Source organism: Phascolarctos cinereus, unplaced genomic scaffold, assembly GCF_003287225.1.
Source record: "Phascolarctos cinereus isolate Bilbo 61053 unplaced genomic scaffold, phaCin_HiC Scaffold_4;HRSCAF=312, whole genome shotgun sequence".
In the NCBI taxonomy this organism is placed as follows: Eukaryota; Metazoa; Chordata; class Mammalia; order Diprotodontia; family Phascolarctidae; genus Phascolarctos; species Phascolarctos cinereus.
This window is the reverse complement of record NW_027555847.1, coordinates 642,746,446-642,764,539: the sequence shown is the minus strand read 5'-3', so window position 1 is coordinate 642,764,539 and position 18,094 is coordinate 642,746,446. Positions and strand designations below refer to the sequence as shown.

At 38.2% G+C, this 18,094-nt stretch overlaps 1 protein-coding gene across 1 annotated transcript in view; it reads left to right on the top strand.

Annotated features, from left to right (window-relative positions):
* Positions 1-18,094, top strand: part of COL22A1 (collagen type XXII alpha 1 chain) — a 589,887-nt gene that overhangs the window by 319,971 nt on the left and 251,822 nt on the right. Inside the window, 6 exon segments of the mRNA XM_078153760.1 lie at positions 1,999-2,052; positions 3,072-3,116; positions 6,522-6,566; positions 8,136-8,165; positions 8,970-9,023; positions 15,334-15,387. Of these exon segments, the coding sequence (XP_078009886.1) occupies positions 1,999-2,052; positions 3,072-3,116; positions 6,522-6,566; positions 8,136-8,165; positions 8,970-9,023; positions 15,334-15,387 (282 nt within the window).

The window sequence follows — 18,094 nt, the reverse complement described above, 5'->3', positions numbered from 1 at the left end:
GTATAATTTTGTAGTCTATTTCTTCCTGTAACTAACTTCTCCTCTAAAAATTTGGATGCTATATCACTTGGTGCAAATATGGTTAGTATTGATATGACTTCATTGTTTAGGGTACCTTTTAGCAAGATGTAGTTTCCTTCCTTATCTCTTTTAATTAGATCTATTTTTGCTTTTGCTTTGTCTGAGATCATGATTTTTACCCCACTTTTTTTTTAACTTCAGCTGAAGCATAATTTATTCTGCTCCAGCCTTTTACCTTTACTCTGTGTGTTTCTCTCTGCCTCAAATGTATTTCTTGTAAACAACATATCGTAGAATTCTGTTTTTTTTGTTTGTTTGTTTTTGGTGAGGCAATTGGGGTTAAGTGACTTGCCCAGGGTCACACAGCTAGTAAGTGTCAAGTGTCTGAGGCTGGAGAATTCTGGTTTTAAATCTACTCTGCTGTCTACTTCTGTTTTATGGGAGAGTTTATCCCATGCACATTCACAATCACAGTTATGATTACTAGTTGTGTATTTCCCTCCATCCTATTTTCCCCTCTGTTTTTACTTTTCTCTCTCTTTTCATCCTATCTTTCCTTACTAGTTTCTTGCATCTGACCACTGCCTCCCTCAATCTGCCCTCCCTTCTATCAGCTCCCCTTCCTTTTCTTTCCCCTTTCCCTGCCTACTTCCCTATAGGGTAAGATAAATTTCTATACTCAAATGAGTATGTATGTTATTCCCTCTTTGAGCCAGATCTAGTGAGAGTAAGGTTCAAATGATGCTCACCACCTCCCTTCTTTCCTTTTACTGTAATAGGTCTTTTGTACCTCTTCATGTGATGTCATTTACCCTATTCTGCCCCCCCTTCTTCTTCTCCCAGTACAATCCTTTTTTTCACCTCTTAATTTTTTTTATATCATCACATCAAAGTCAATATATACCCATACCCTCTGCCTATATATACTCCTTCTAACTACCCTAATAGAGATACAGTTCTCAAGAGTTACGAGTATCATCTTCCCATGTAGAGTTGTAAACAATTTAAACTTATTCAATAACATATTTCTTTGTTCTTTCTGGTTTACCTTTTTATGTTTCTCAACAAATTTTCTGTTCAGCTCTGTTCTTTTCATCAGGAAAGTGTGAAAGTCCCCTATTTCATTGAATATCCATCTTTTCCACTGAAAGAGTATGCTTAATTTTGCTGGGTAGTTGATTCTTGGTTATAATCCAAGCTTTTTGGAATATCATATTCCAAGCCTCCAGTCCTTTAATGTAGAAGCTTCTAAGTCTGTGTGAACCCGACTGTGGATTCTTGATATTTGAATTGTTTCTTTCTGGCTGTTTGTAGCATTTTCTCTTTAAACTGATAATTCTGGAATTTGGCTGCAATATTCCTTGGAATGTCATTTTGGTATCTCTTTCAGAAGGTGATTGGCGGATTCTTTCAATGACTATTTTACCCTGGGCTTCTAGGATATCCAGGCAGTTTTCCTTGATAATTTCTTGAAAGCTAATAAAACCTGTAGTAATTTGAAAACTTTCAAGGTCAGCCAAAGAAAATGATATCTGCAACCTCACCCCTACCCCTCAGCAAATCTTTTAGTCAGTAGTGGAGATATAGAGGAGGCCAAGAGCCAGGCTGCAGGTTAATGAACTTTTCAGATAAAGCAATTCCTAAAGACAATTTCCTAAGATATAGAGGGGTTTTAATCCTGTGCCAAGTGAGAGAGTCCCCATATTGGGTCTTCTTAAAATACTGAAGAATGAATAACATGCCTTTTTTTTTTTAGAAGTGACATTATAATAGACTAGAGTGACTCCTAGACCATGAAGTTGTTCAGGGCAGAGACCATACATTATCTAAATTTTATGTCTCCTCCAGCACCTGGGATAGCGCTGTGGACATAGTGCTTAAGAGATGTTCATTATATTGATTTGAAACCATAGTAATGGTTACTGAATTATGTCCTTTGTTTCAACATTGTCAGTTGTATGTCTTTTGTTTTTTCAGGGAGAGCAAGGCTTAGACGGATTACCTGGAAAGCCTGGAGAAGAAGGGAAGCAGGTACATAACCTCTGAACTAAATTTCCCACTTCCAATGATGGCTGAATGGGGCGGGGAGGTGAAGAGGCTGGTATCTGGTAAGAGAAACCGTAGGAACAGGGAAGACATCATGACCTTTTCTCTAAGCTGGAAGTGCCTTTTGTGTCGACAAATGGCAGCAACCCTGTTTGGTGCATAGTACAAGTATCCCACTTAACTTTTTTGGATGCTTTTCCTTATTTGTATGGGTCTGCTGTCTCTTTTCCAAGTGATAAGTCTCTGAATTCTTCCACCCTTTCACTTTAAGACTCATCTGATGTAAAGTTGCAAAATAAGTGAACCTAAGAGTTTTATAAAGGGCATTAAAACTTCAGGTAGTGGTTAGATTTGATGAACTCTATAGTCCCTTCCAGTTCTGCATCCTTAAGACAAAGGAGAGAATACAGTGGGAATTTCAGGAACATGGTTGTCCAAGAGGTAAATTATTTATTCCAAAGGAAGCTTAAGTGATACTCACACAACATTTTAGACATACCCACGTGTTCTGCCTGTACATAGTGTCATACCTGGTAAATGCCTATCAAATACTGATATTTATGACCACTTTTTCAGCCATCCTATCCAAATATCATGATTTTAAGTTTGTCTGAGTGTCCTGGGAGAAGGATAAAAAAGAAGGAAAAAATAAACTTAGATTGAGAATCTTAAAAATCAAAGTTGAGATTAGAGGATAGACATTCTTACAGTGATCACTGGACAGCCCTATAGATGTACAGATGCACCACATTGGCCAGAAACTTTATTATCTCAGCGCAAAAGGCAGTATAACCTCTGACTGATGCCAGCAATGCCCCCAACTCTGCATGTCATACTGGGTTATTTCCCTCCCTTGCAGTCTGATCACAAATTCACTCTGCTATTGGAGCCATTTGGCTTCATGCAATGGCTGCTGGTCATTAGGTCTGAAGTCCCTTCATGCTATAATAAAATTACTCCTTCCTTTTCCCCACAATAACAGTTAAATGCTCTCCATCCTACAGGGCAGTCCTGGCACTCCAGGTGTGGCTGGTCTCCAAGGAGAAAAGGTAAGCAGAGTCAATTCATGGAAAACCTTTGTGTGTATGTGTGAAACTGGTTTAATTAATTATTTATATTAAATTTAAAAATATATCAAACCCTGAAGTAGAAATATAGCAGAAATATAATCCCGTTTTACAGATGAGGCAAATAACACTGGACCTTGGAGAGGCTACATAACATTGCCAGAATTATTCAACCAGTAAATTTAAAAACTGCAACCCAAACCTAAGTCTGCCGACTCTTAGCCCAGTGTTCTTCCTGCCACATGGTGTGGACTCACAGACATTTGGCTAGACATATTTTTTTTAAATGTGGGGCTTTGAAAAATCAAACCCCCCTGGGTTTGGGCATATTTTTTAAATCTGGAAAAAAGAACACAGCTATGTTAAAGGAGTGAGACGAATTTCAATTCAATAGCATTCATAGGATTAAGAATGAAAAGATGCTTTAGAGACCAACTAGTCTGGGGAAATTGTGGTCCAAGAAGCTAAATGACTCACCTGCGATCACATGAGCAAGAAAGGCTGAGCAGAGGATTGAACCCATACCCTCTGAATCCAAACAAATTGCTCATTTTACTGCACCACATGTTTATTATTAAATGCCTACTATTTACAAGGAACTGAGAAAAAATCTTTATCCCACATTTCTATTGCATAACAGTGATTAAGCGGGATCTTCTTATCAGAGCTCTGTGAAGAAGGAAATAAAAATGCCATTCTTAAAACTGAGTTCACATAAAAGTCAATGTCAGACCACATAATCCTTAGTGTGCATTATTACTTCTCAGATCTGTGGTTTTACCAGGTATTGGTATACTTTCTACTAATGGAAATCTCAAAAATGGAAAACTCTTCACAAATTCTAAAACACTATATAAATGTTGTTGTTGTTGTTACTATTGTTATTATTTGGACAAGCTAGGTGGTGCAGTGGATAAAGCACTGGGCTTGGAATCAGGAAGGCTCATCTTCATGAATTCAAATCTGGCCTCAGACACTTACTAGCTTTGTGACCCTGGCCAAGTCACTTAAACTTGTTTGCCTCAGTTTCCTCACCTGTAAAATGAGCTGGAGAAGGAAATGACAAACTACTGTAGTATCTATGCCAAGAAAACAGCAAATGAGGTCATGAAGAGTTGGACATGAGTGAAATGACTCAACAACAATAATAATATTTATTAACCCATTAGATTGTAAGCTCCCTGAAGGCAAGGACTGCTTTTTTTCCTTTTTTTTTATCTCCAGTGCTTAACACAGTACCTGGCATATAGTAGGCACATAATAATTCATTAATTATTATCATCCATTCTTCTCCCCATACCCCTCCAGGCAGCCACTGTGAGTTGCTTTGGCTGAAAAAAGCAAAACAAAACCAAAAGCACACAGTGTGGTGGCCAAACATCTTGGGGCAAACTTTTCTGTTCAGGTAGACTGGTCTCCTGACAACAGCACCATAGGTCATTGGAGTCCTGTGCTTGAACCTTGCCAGTCCAATAACATAGTCTTTCCAAAGCCAGGGTCACCTCCATGCAACAAGTTGGTATATGAGGGCGTTAATAGAGGTGCTATCAGCATACACTCTGAAAAGCTCCATTGATGTAAGAATAGGAACTGGAAATGTTTTCATTCCCTTCAACCTCCCCCGTCTCCCTCTACCTCTGTTTAATTATCTACTGCTTTTACAAGGTATTTTTAGGGATGTGTCTTACATTGTTATTTTTAAAATAGCTATTAAAACTAGAGAGTCATGATACCTCTCCAGGCTGATGTGAAGTTTTTAATACACTCTAAGCAGTTACTTGACAGGGAATGCAAAACCCTAAAAGAAGCTATTTCACTTTGAGTCACTAAGTAGAAAGGGAATGATACTTGAAGGTTGAAACCCAAAGAGGCAATTACCCTGGTTCCTGTTATACTTTACATTACTGTTGTTTTACAAATTGACTTCCAAACACTCTGCCATTTTGAACATTTCAGTTCTTCTTCTCCCTTGGGGAAACAGATGAGGCATTACTGCTTACCATAAAACAGATGCTAAAAATGCCTTCTAATGTCATTCTGGAAATTTTGCTGGGGAAATAAACATACTAGAACCTTTCAGGTATTAAGGTTCACCGTCATTAACTCTTTGAGAGAAGATCATGGAATCACAAATTATGAGTTTGGGAAGGGACTTTATCCTATCTAACGCAACCTGCAATCTTTGGTAAATCACAGAATTTCAGAGTCAGAAGACATAAGAAAAGTAAACTGAGGGTCAAAAAAGGAAAATGACTTAATAAAGATCACAGTTAGTGACAGAGTAGAGTCCAGAACTGAGGTCATTTACCAACCCACATGATGAATAACCCTAAGATGCCCAATATTATGAAAGGCAATGTGGTGCAATAGAAAGGTGCTAAATTTAGAATCAGAAGACCTGAGATTAGAGCCTTGTTCTACCTCTTGGCTTATCTTGGCTGACCTTTACTGATTAATCAACAAACATTTATTAAATATTTATTAGGTGCCAGGTGCTAGGATAATCAATGGAGCAACAAAGAAAAAGCAAAAATTATCTGTGCTCCCAAAGAGTTTATATTTTAATGACATGTCACTTAACCTCTCAAGGGCTCAATTTCTCCATCTGTAAACTGAATGACTTGGACTAGATGACCACCAGAGTTCCTTCCAGCCTTAAATACAAAGTCCTAATTTTGACATTTATGACCTCTAAGATCTTGGACAAGTGCTTTAACCTTCCTTGGAATAGGAGCCTCTAAGGTCCTTCCCAACTCTCAATCTATGATTGACCCATAGTTTTAGACTTAGTTAATTAAATTTGATTGATTGCATATCCTAAGAAATTAGTTTTGAATAAGTGAGTCATTAAGTTGACCTGCTTGCTGTAAGTTACTCTGTGCTTTGAATTATTTTTGACTGACCAGGACAGATTGGTCTACACTTTACAATGTTTAGAAGGCCTGGCATGCCCAAAGTCCTAGTGAGAGCTGAAAAATTGGTCTACCCTGGATAAGCATAGAATTGGAGAATCTTAGAATCATCAGCTCTTCACATTGGAAGGAGATATTAGGGATCTATTCCAAAACCTATCCCCTGTAGGAATCCCCTCTATAATATCAGTAAGAGGTAGAATAGATTTATAGTCAGTAAACTTGGCTTGGTTCCTAGTTTGACTTTTAACTAGTTTGTGAGCATGAACAAAGAGTGTATGTGGCACAGTGGCAAGCATTTTTAATCAGTGCTGTAGGGTTTTGAAAGATAGAAAAAGAGGGCTATGTTCTGGTCTGCCAGGTATACAGTTTTGTTGAAGAGGCAAAGCATGCACATACAATTCAGCAAAAAAAGAGGATACAATTTAAAAGAGACATCAAAAATTATTCTCAAACGATTTATTCCATTACACAGGGTGAAGTTGGACCACCTGGGCCACCTGGTATACCAGGCTCTGTGGTAAGTATTTTCTTTGGGGTGGGGGGAAAGGTGGAGGGACAGCCTATAAAGGGGATTTCATCAATATAAGAACTGCTTGAAGAGGAACTTCTACCAGAGATCAGCAACTTGCCTGTAGTTTCTATTCTTAATAGATTGCCTGGGTGGTTAACAGGGGTGGTTAAGGCATTTAGCCAAGGTCATGTAGCCAATTGGCATCAGAGGTAGGATTTGAACCCAGTTATTTCTGACTCTAGGGCCAATCTTCTGATAACTGCACCTACTGCTTCTTGTGGTAAGCCACAGACCCACAGAATTTTAGACTCATAGAATCTTAAAAAGGCCTTTGAGTTTATCTAGATCAAAAACAACGCATCCAGAAATTCCTGATAGGTTGGTCATCCAACCTTGGCTTGAATATTTCTAGTGATGAGAGGCTTAATTGATGTGGCAGAGGCTGCCCGTTATATTGCTTTTCATATTTGTTAGACAGTTCTTCCTTGTACTGAGCCCCAATATGCTTCCTTTTTACTACCACTCATTTGTTTAGCTCCATTTCTACATGTCCAGGAGGGGAAGGAAAGAGGAGAGGAGAGAAGAAGGAAAGAGAAGAGTAGAGGAATCAATATCGGAATCACTATCAATCAGTCAGTCAATAAATATTTATTAAATGCCTTCTATGTGCCAGGCACTGTCTATCAGTAAAGGCCTATCCTGGAAGAAGTGAAGAGAAAGTCATCAAGAACAGAGGCACAATGGGGTAACTTCAACCAGGAGGAAGGCAGAGAGAATGAGGAAGGAATGTGAAAGATTCAGGGACATTTTGAAGCATGTAGTGGAACTGAAGAAACTCGAGGCAAGACTTAATAAAATAGGAAGGAATAACATTTGCTAACAAAGTTAAGAAAAGTGGATGGAGTTAGGAACTAAACATTTGAATAGATGATATGGAAAATGTGGCAATCAATAAAATATGACCCAAAGGTTTACCTTATAGTAGTAAAGATCTACCTGAGGTCAGAAAAGATGGAGTTGGAGTAGATCCAATCAACATGATTCCTGAACTCCTTTCAACAGTTCTTGGCAACTTTGGGGGTGGGGATAGTAGGCAATGATGGGTAACATCTAGGTTAGGTACTTAGGGGGCAAGAACATTAGAAGGTCAAGGAGCCATAGATTCGGGGTAAAGGAGAGGTATCTATCATTAAAGTGATTGTGTACTGAAGGAAGATTGTCTAAGTTAGGAAGGGAAGCCAGAAGGGGGATAAGAAACCACGAGAGAACTAAAGGGACCGAGGCTGTTGTTCATTTTGATTTGAGTACCTTTTGGCCTGGAATATGTATGGTCATAAAAATAAGCCACAGGAAGGTGAAAAAAAAATTCAGGGAAACGTCATTAATTCAGGTTACAATAAGAGCTAAGAGTAAGTATTAGGAGAGGGAGGATGTGGAGCAGCAGAGGAATGATTGTGTGGACTGAACAGAGAAAAACCAAGTAGACTTTGATCCTGGTGGATTCTGGGTATGTTTAACATCCCCAATAGTATAATAAGCCCTTTGCCTCAATCGATTCCTGGTTTTATCTTTCAGGTGCAGAAGGAGGGCCTGAAAGGAGAACAAGTAAGGGAAATTGTTATCTCCCCCTCGTACATTATTTCTGGAAATGGAAAGGACCTGACAGTGTGGTTGACTCAACACCCTGAGCTGGGATATTGGTTTGCAAAGATATGCAGACTCAGGATTAAACTGGAAATGGTTTAATATGTCCTTGGGGGAAATGGGTTGTTTTCATAGTGGTGGAAAGTCTAGCCACAGAAAACAGTATCAGTAAAGGAGACTGATAGTGTGCTAAGTGACCTTTACCTTGTCATTGGTTGAAAGGCATATTTGCTGACAGGGGCCTGGTGTGGGTAAGTGTCTTCAAAAATAGATTTGAGGCACAAAGGAACCAAGGAAGCAGATCTTGCCTGGATGCTGCAAGCTCTGTTGGGACCTACTGAGTTTCTTCCTAGCTTCCTTTCAATACTGACCTTGCCCCTTTGGGAGACTTAGATCTTGAAAGCTCTTTTCCTGCCCCTATATTGTTAAAGTTGATTGTTTATAATGCAGTGCACTAAATATTTATTAAGGCCCTTAGCTGTTCAGATCACAGTGATTGGTGTTAGAGAAGATACAGAGTTTAGATCTGACTCAGTTTCAGGGAGGTAGCAACCTACTTGGCAGATAGGATAGCCACACCTATTTGTAATCCCACCTCTTCGTTATTCAAACCTCTGTACCGATGACCTTTTCTGTTTATGGGACCTAGCATCTCTGGATTACACACTAGGATGGGGTTGGTAATTGGGGAATGCCAGAATCTACTTTTTGGTTTTATTTAATTTAATTATTTGTATTTCATTTAATTTCTTATTGTTTTAACAGGGGGCTCCAGGACCACGTGGTCATCAGGGCTTACCTGGTCCTCCAGGAGCACCAGTAAGTCATTCAATTTCCTTTCATCCTGATCCAAACAAATTTTAGCTTGTATATGTATGTTATTTTATTTTTAAACAATTTATATTCAACGAATAAGTGAGCTCATTACAAATCATCAATAAACACATTTAAAAAAAAACATTTGTTAAGCTCTTACCATGTGCCAGCTATTGTGCTAAACACCTGGGTTGTGAACACAATGGCACAGCACTCTCTGCCCTCAGGGAGTGCATATTCTGATCTATCATGCCCTTCCATTTATTAAAGACAGTGTTTTGTAGTAGAAAGAACATTGGACTTAAAATTAGAAGATTTGGGATTGCATCCCTTCATCTCTCCTTACTGGTTATGGGATCTTATATAAGTCACTTGTTTTTATCTATAAGTCCCTTATTCTATGTCTGGAATATATTGGTCCCTGGGAGTGTCAAGAAGCTTTTATCTATTTGCCTTTATAGAATCTCTTTATAGAATTAGAGGACATCAGAGTTGGAAAGGGTCTCAGAGGTCGTTCCTGTTCATCTGAATATCATTTCACTACTTCCTCTGTGGCTTTGATCCTTACGAAAAGCATTTGAGGTAGCCAATGAGGTATTATTCCCATTTTATAGAAGAAGATGCTGAAAGCAGAGGGAATAAGAGAATTGTCCAGGGTCACCTACCTAGTCATGGCCATACCCAGGCCCAGAATGAGCCAACATCTTGACTGCTTCAGGGTTCTTTTCTTCACATCAAGATTGCTATAGGAAGAGAGAGATAAAAATGAAGGCAGAGTTCTCCCCAATAGTCACTTAATAGTGAAATGGGAGTTTAGGTAAATATTTTTGATTAGGCTATGTTCTTATTACTCTAACCCAGGATTAGTGTGATAGCATTGGTAAAATGCCTCCCAGGCATTTGAGTCAGTCAAGGACAAAATCTTTTCCTCACTTGTCCACAGACACCTTGTGAAGCACTTTGGGGTTGCCTTTATCTTACTGAGTGATCAGAAGACTGTAAAGACATATTTTTAGACTTTTTCTTGAGAGAGGCTAAATGCAGGTCAGTAAATCACTTCAGAGTTCCAGAGCCTGGGATAAGAAATGGTGAATGAATTAAATTGCTAAATAGTGTCCTGGGTGCTTTTGATCTAATCAGGCCTCTGGTTGACCTTCCTTCCCTTGTTCTCAGGTAATTTTATAAGAAAAAAGGAATCTCCAATAAAAACCACCTGGCTAAGGTGCTAAGCAAGGAGATAAAAAGAACAAACTAGTGATTTCTGGTTACAGTTTTTAAAAGGGTTAACAACCATTCATCTAAGGAAGGCTCTATGTATGCCATGAGTAAAAGTGTCAATGTGTGACTCAGAGAATCAGTGACTTTAATAATAGCTAATAGTAATAGCTACCATTTACATGGTACTTTAATGCTTACAAAAAGCTTTAAAAATATTATGTCATTTTGTCCTCACAGCAGCCCTGTGAGGTAGATGCTATTATATCCCTATTTTACAGATGAGAAAACTGAGGCAAATGGAGGTTAAGTGACTTGCCAAGGGTTATACAGCTGTTAAAAGTGTGTGACCATATTTGAAATCAGGTATTCCTGACTCCAGGTCCAATGATCTATCCACTGCATCACTTTGCTGACCTTAAAAAAATAGTATGATCGAACCCCCTCATTTTATTTTTATTATGAGGAAACTGAGGTCCTGAGAAAAGTAGCAGAGAGAACACTATATTTTAAATCAGAAAATCCACCTCTGCTACTAACTACCTATTTGACCTTAGGCAATTTCTTCATGTGTATAGTATCTATAATCTAGAGCTGGGAGGAACTTTAAGGCCAGCTTGCCCAATCTGCTCATTTGACAGATGAGGAAACTGAAGCCCAGGGATATAGAGTTGTACAGGGTTGTCCACATAGTAGGTGGCAGAGGCAAGACTTGAACCCAGGTTCTCTGACTTCTTTCCACTATACTACATTGCCTTTTAGGTCCTTTTCTGAATCTGTTTCTGAATCTATTTATAAGGTGTAGTCTGGGCAAAGAGGGAAGGACAGGCAGAGTTGTTGACCTTTTGTTCCTTAAATATATCCTTTGCATTTGTACTTCTTCTTTGCCCATACTGGTCCGTCTGCCTAGAATATTCCCCCACTTCAACTTGCTCCATGCTTATCTATCCTTCAAAGCTTACCTCAAATGCCATCTCCATGAGGAAACCTAATCTGGTACCTTCAATTAATAATGATCTTTGCTTCATCAAATCTTATTTTGTTTATATTGCTAGTAGGCTCTCATCAGAGTCTACCTTGTACCATATTTAATTTCAACCGTGTCAAAATTCTGTGAAAAGATGTGTGAACGTTCCGATGGCATTTGCTATCATATATTTATGTTTTCATTTCCCAAAGAGCCTGACAATGTAAGAACCATACTAAATGCTTATGAACGACTTTTTTGAATAGATGAGCGAATGGAGCAAAGGGATCATTTGACTTGACAATATGATCGTAGGTTTAGAGCTGAAAAAAGCCTCAAAGATCATGTAGTCTAATCCAGTCATTTTACAGGTAAAGAAACTGAAGCTCAACAAGGGTAATCCACTTGCCCAGAGTCACGTAGATAGTACGTGGCAGACCCTTAATTTGAACCCTATTCCTTTGACTGAAAAATCAAGCATGGTTTCTAATATTTAAAATAGGAGTCATTTCTAATATTTAAAATAAGAGTCATTTGTTAATTAGGGAATTTCCATCCTTTCTTGTGACATTAGATGAAGTTTTATTGTTAGATAAGATTATCTAACCAACTGGTTCACTAGAATTATAAAAACTTACTCTAAGAATAATTTAATTAAAAAATAAACAGTATTAAGCATTTACTATGTTCCAGGTACTGTGATCATCACTGCAGATACAAAAGCAAGCAATCAAAATAACCACTACCCTCAAAGAGCTTACATTCAAATAGCAGAAGACTATACATAAAAGGGAGCTAGAGGAGAAAAGTAGAATAGGTTGAGATGGGAACATATGAGCATAGCAACATGACTTGGGAAGTGAACAGTGGGCCAGAAGCTGAGATAGTTAAGGGAAAAGCTGACCTATTAGAACTCAAGGCATCACGGTTAGGAATCCTTGTTCCTATGAGAAGAAGAAAAGGCCAGAACAGATGGCTTGGGTTGGAGATGGTTGGGAAGTGTATAGTGGGGAAAAGGCTAGACTAGACAAGGTGAAAGCACACTGAACAGAGATTAAGGCCCCAAGGCTCAGAATCTTATTTCTGATGTGCAGTAGAGAAGGCCAAAATATTGGCACTATGACTTAAAGATGGCTGACGTGGAAAAATGTCCATTTATTTGTCCAGAATGCCTGTTCATTTAGTGGTTATAACAAAAGGCAGAGAGATAAGTATTTTTCCACTTTTGGAATTAGGTGTGTGTGTGTGGGGGGGGGGATGTGGAGGGCAGTGTTGCATATCACTTCATGTCTTTTATCAGGTTCCTAAACCTTACCATCTATCTGGCTTCTAAGCACTCTTATCTATGTCTTATAGGAGACAGTAAGAGGCAACTACAATGGGGAGGACAGGAATGATCACAGAAGGGATGAATAAGCTAATGAATAAGTAAAGAAGCATTAAGCAGCTACTCTGTTCTGGGTGCTGGAGATTCAAATACAAACGGGATTGAATTATATTAAGAGTAGGGAAAACACATGAAGGATTATAAAGAATTGTGACCAAGGAAGGGAATTTTGGTGTGGCGAGTTGTGAGGATGTTGTTCCATCTTTGAAAATGAAGGACAGACAACAACAGGTCAGCCAAATGTCATGCTCTTTTTAGAAGCAATGATAGTATCGATGGAATTTCTATTCTCAGAAGTGGAAATAGTTAATAGAGTATGGAATGGGAGCATGCACACATGGCCAGATGTCTGAGACAGAATGTGAAACATGGTCTGGGACAGTTACAGTAGTTGAAGTGTTTGCACTTTCTTTCTCATTCTAGACTAGATTTAAAGTCAGAGAATCTGAGTTTAAAACCAAGTCTGCTCTTTGCTACCTGTGTGGCCATAGAATATGGCTAGATGGCTGGATGTGGGCATTTAACTAAATATCAACTTAGGTGAATGTAATAGATGCAGTCATCAACATGCAAAATGCCTTTTAATCCTTTGATCTTATTGCATAGCCTTGGATGCTGCCTTTGAAGTATAATAATCATCTCAGAGCAAAATTAATGCTTGAAAACTAGGTAACTTGGCATATTATGAGTCCCCCCCTCCACTCTGCCTAACCTTTAAGACAGTACTCCCAAAGAAGACAAAAAGTAAATACCCCCTATGACACCAGACTTTACCACCATGCCACCATTGTGATAATTGCCACCTGTTTTCTTCTCTCTTTTCCCAAACATCATGGCTAAATGGACACATGGTTATGAAGGTCAGTTTTAAACACAACATGTATTGATTGAAAGGAGCTCTAGCTTAAGTGAGAATCACCGAGTCTCATGGTAAAAAGGGACCTCAGAGGTAAACATCACATTGTAGAAAGAACACAAGACCGGATCGTGAGAGACTTGGATTCAGTTCTGACAATCTGTTTCTAAATGTGCATAATGGGGGGAAAAGTTTCAGATTCAACCGTTTGAGAGCTATTATTATTTGAAATGTTTTTTTTCTTTTTGGGGGGGCACATTGAACCATCTGAACACAATGAGCAGAATCCTCCACACCTCCTCTTTGGAGATGTCCATCTTTCAATTCTACCCTCTGCACTGCTATGATTATGTGACTTTGCCCCTGTGTGACTCAGGAAATATAATTTAACCTTTCTGAGCCTCAGTTTCCTGATAATATGATAATACATATAGTATCTGTCTCATAGCGTAGTTGGGAGGCTGAAATGAAATCATGTAATGTGCCTTGAAAACTTCAGAGAGTTATAAAAATGTAAGTTGTAATTATCCAGTTGAACATACACCTGTGTAGGAATTGCCTTTTATATTGTCCCTCAGAAGTGGTTATCCAAAATCTTGAAGACTTCCAGGAAAAACATATTCACCAGCTCAGGAGATGACCCATTCCCATGCCCAAAAATCTCGATGATTCCAATAGCATGCTATTTGAAACCCTTTACAGTCTGGCTTCCACTTAAATTTTCCATGCTATCTCATTATTCTCCTTTGCACATCCCATGTTTCAGCTAATCTGTCCTTCTGGATGTTCTGTAAATGTAATATTCTATCTCCCATCTCTGTTCTGGAATACACTCCCTTCTCAACTCTACCTCTCTGAATGCCTTACTTCCTTCAAGTTCAGGTAGCACTTCCTACCTGAAGCCTTTTCTGATATCTGCAGTTGTCTGTTCTCTCTCCTTCTTCCAATTATTCTCTATTACTTTGTATATCTCTGCTGACTCCTGCCTCACCCACATGTTTAATATAAACTCTTGGAGATAGGGCAAGTTTTTGTTTTGTCTTTCTATCCTTTATGCCTAGAATTATTAAGCAGGTAAATAATAAATGTTTGTTGAATTAAACAACTCTATTTGTTAGAAATATTCCCTCCCCATTATATTGAGTAGATATTTTATCTCTCTGTAATTTTTACCTATCCTTCCTAGTTCTGGTCCCTAACCCCAAGCAGATAAATCCCTTTTTCATGTTAGTCCTTCCAATATTTGAAAGGAGCTGTCATGTTCCCCTTCCATCTTTGCTTCTTTAGGCTAAAGAGCGCCAATTTTTTTTATCTGATCATGCTCTATTTCTATTCCTCTCTCCACTTGTTTTTCAAGGTCCTTCCTAAAATGAATCCTTTACAGAACACAATACTCCAGCTAGGGTCTGTAGGGTGTTTAGGGTGACTCTACTTCCCTTCTTGGGATGGATATTATGCCACTGTTCATGCAACTCCATACTGAGCTTTCATTCCATTAAAACCTCATCATCTCTTTGATATGAACGGTTTTCTATCTGGGGCTCCCTCATCCTGGAGTTGATTATTTGAACCTAAGAGTAGAACTTACCATTTATGTCTATTAAATTACATTTTGTTAATGCCTTGTTATTCACTTTTCTTATTTACAATAGGATGGCATTTATTTGTCCTTCCAGGACTGAAATGTTGGACAGCAATAACAACAAAACCAAATATGATTTCAAAACACCCACACATACACACACATATAATACATACATATATATGGGGTATTTATATACACACATTATGTATGAATAATTATATATATATATATGTAATTTATAAGTATACTTTTACGTAACCCTATTTATTTTTCTGTTATTCTTTCCTATTTTGTTTCCTAAAGGGTCCAATGGGTCCTGAAGGCAAAGAGGGACTTCCTGGTTCTCCAGGACAGCGGGTAAGTTGAATATCTACTTTTAATTGTGCCTGCTTCCCTCCACCCCAACATGATCTGCACCATGGGTCTATTTTAGGAAGCTTCCCATGGGAGAATTGTGTTGATACTAATGCAGAAATGGAAATCCTTGAATAAAAGCAAGCATACATTCTTTCTTGGTATCAAGAGTCTTTATATTTTTTTGCCCTTTCTTCTCTTCATTAAGGAATTTAACATGCTGCCTAAGGAAAATATGAAGTGTCATGATATGATGTGTTGACATTATAGGGTTCGGCCCCATGACATTGTTGTTCCCAGTCTTCACACACTAGGGATTTACTCTGTTATTTATAAGCTGTGCGACCTTTGGCAAGCCTAGCGTTACCCTTTACTTGGCACTTAACATATGTGGCTTTCCATGCAGTTTATCTTTTTATGTATACAAACTTACAGATTTATAGCATTTTCAAGCTAGAGGATACCTTAGAGATCATCATTTTATGGATGAGGACGTGGAAACTCAGAGTGAAGTAGTGACTTGTCCAGAGGCACACATGAGTTACTGAAAACTTGAACCCAGGTCACTGGACTCTTAACCCATGACTTTTTCAGTTATACCACTTGCTTTTCTTCTCTGTTTATTTAAATAATTTCTATATCCAGTAATATCCAATATCCAATAATCCAATAATTTCTATGTACAGTAGAAGTAGCCTGTGATATGCTTATTTGTATATGTAGCAGTAGCTATAACAGTGCCCTTGCCAAAAAAAAAAAATATCTCAATGAATGCTTCTTGAATGTTGATGCTAATGGTGCCAGAACAGGCAGAAGCCCATATGAGCTATCCTAGTTGTGTATCAGGTCTTTTGAATTCCAAATCAAGTCAACAAGTATTTTTTTTTTGTCTTAAGGGTGTTTAAGACTTCCTTCCCTTCAGAAATAGGAGTCAGTCTTGGGAATATCATGCTTTGCAAAATATGGAGAGTGACATACTTCCCAGAGAGATTACAGGGCTGAGAGGCCAAGCACCAGCCCTGGCCTTGTCATCAGCTCACCAGCACGATATGAGCAAGTCACTTAACCTCCCTCAGCCTTAGGTTTTTTCCTTTTCTTCTTTGAGCTAATTGAAGCAAAATCAAATTTCTTTTAAAACAGAAAATGATGATCCATAAAGATTATGTAGGAGAGGGAAGACAAATGCTGAAACATTTTTGTACCAAGAATTTTGAGTATTTATTTCCCACCCAAACCCAAACCTCTTTTAAAAATTTTCTTCAGCTCCTAAAGTGAAAATCTTTGATTTGGGTAAGAATGAATCACATTTTACTTTGACTCATTAGTGGAGCAGGCAAGTTGGTATTGTCCTATAGAAAAATGACTTTAATCACCATGATATCAATTGAAGTGGGCATTGTGATTTGTTAAGGGTGTGCAAACAGGCAATACAAATAAAAATATGTAAAATAAATAGCTTGAGTTGATAATTTACTGATAAAGGAAAAAAAGTATCATAAACAAACTATATTTGCCCACATGTTCATGATTGGATTTTAGAGTTCTAGATGAGGGAGTTGTATTGGTTTCTTCAGAGCATTGACTGAATAGATTACCATTATCATAATCATTGTAATTACCAGTATGGCATTTAAAAAATTATTAGTCACAAACCACTAAGCATACCTGTTATCAGGAGTGCTGGTCTACCTATGTTCAGCGAGGCTCATCACCAGGTCATGGCCACAGGGTGAAGAGGTTTTTGGTTATAAATACATCTGAAAACTATGCACCAAGTTTATGAATCCCAGGTGAAGATTCCCTTATTTAAAATCCAACTCTTATTTGACATAGGAATGTCTTCTACAGCATCCTCAGCTGGTGGCTATCCAGCCTTAGCCAGACAACCACCAGTGACAACTATTACATTGACAACCATTCTGCTGTTGACAATTTTACTTGCTATTTCTATTCTACTTGCTAAAAAAATTTTCCCATCTAGTGGAGACAGGTAACCTATGCTAATCTGTTTAGCTGTAAAAGACATGGGGACTTTGGTGGACTGCAAACTCGATATCATTTATCAGTGTGATATGGCAGCTGTGAAAGCTAATGCAATCTGAAATTATAATGAGAGGTATAGGAAGGAGATGAAAATCTCACTATCCTAGTATGACTACATCTGGACTAGTGTATTCAGCTCTGTGTGACATAGTTTTGGAAGGAAATTGATTACCTGGAGGGCATGGGATCATAGGTTTCTTGATCTAGAGCTGGGAGGGCCTTTAGAGACCAGCCTCCTCATGTTAGATGAAGAAGTGACCTACTCACCACTACACAGGAAGTTAAATGGAAAGTGCACAGGAGCATCCAGGTCCTCTGACATCAAGTCTCATTTTTTTCCCACTGTGTACTTGTTCTCTGGAGTATGTCTTCAAAAAATAGTTTCTTTTTTTTTTTTAACATTGATATCACTTGTTAATGATGATCCCTAGACCCCAATAGAAACTACGCTTGTTATACAAAAGTACAGGTAAGCAAAAACATACCAACCCTTTGGTGATGCCTGATAACATATATCTCATTTTGTACCTATAATCTACTGCCAGCCTGTCAAGAGGAATGACATGAATGTATTCTGCTATCAGTCCATTTTAATGCATTGAACAGAATTCTGAGTTCTTTCTATGCTGATTTCCTTTAAAGTATTGGGTAAATTGTTCTCTTTATT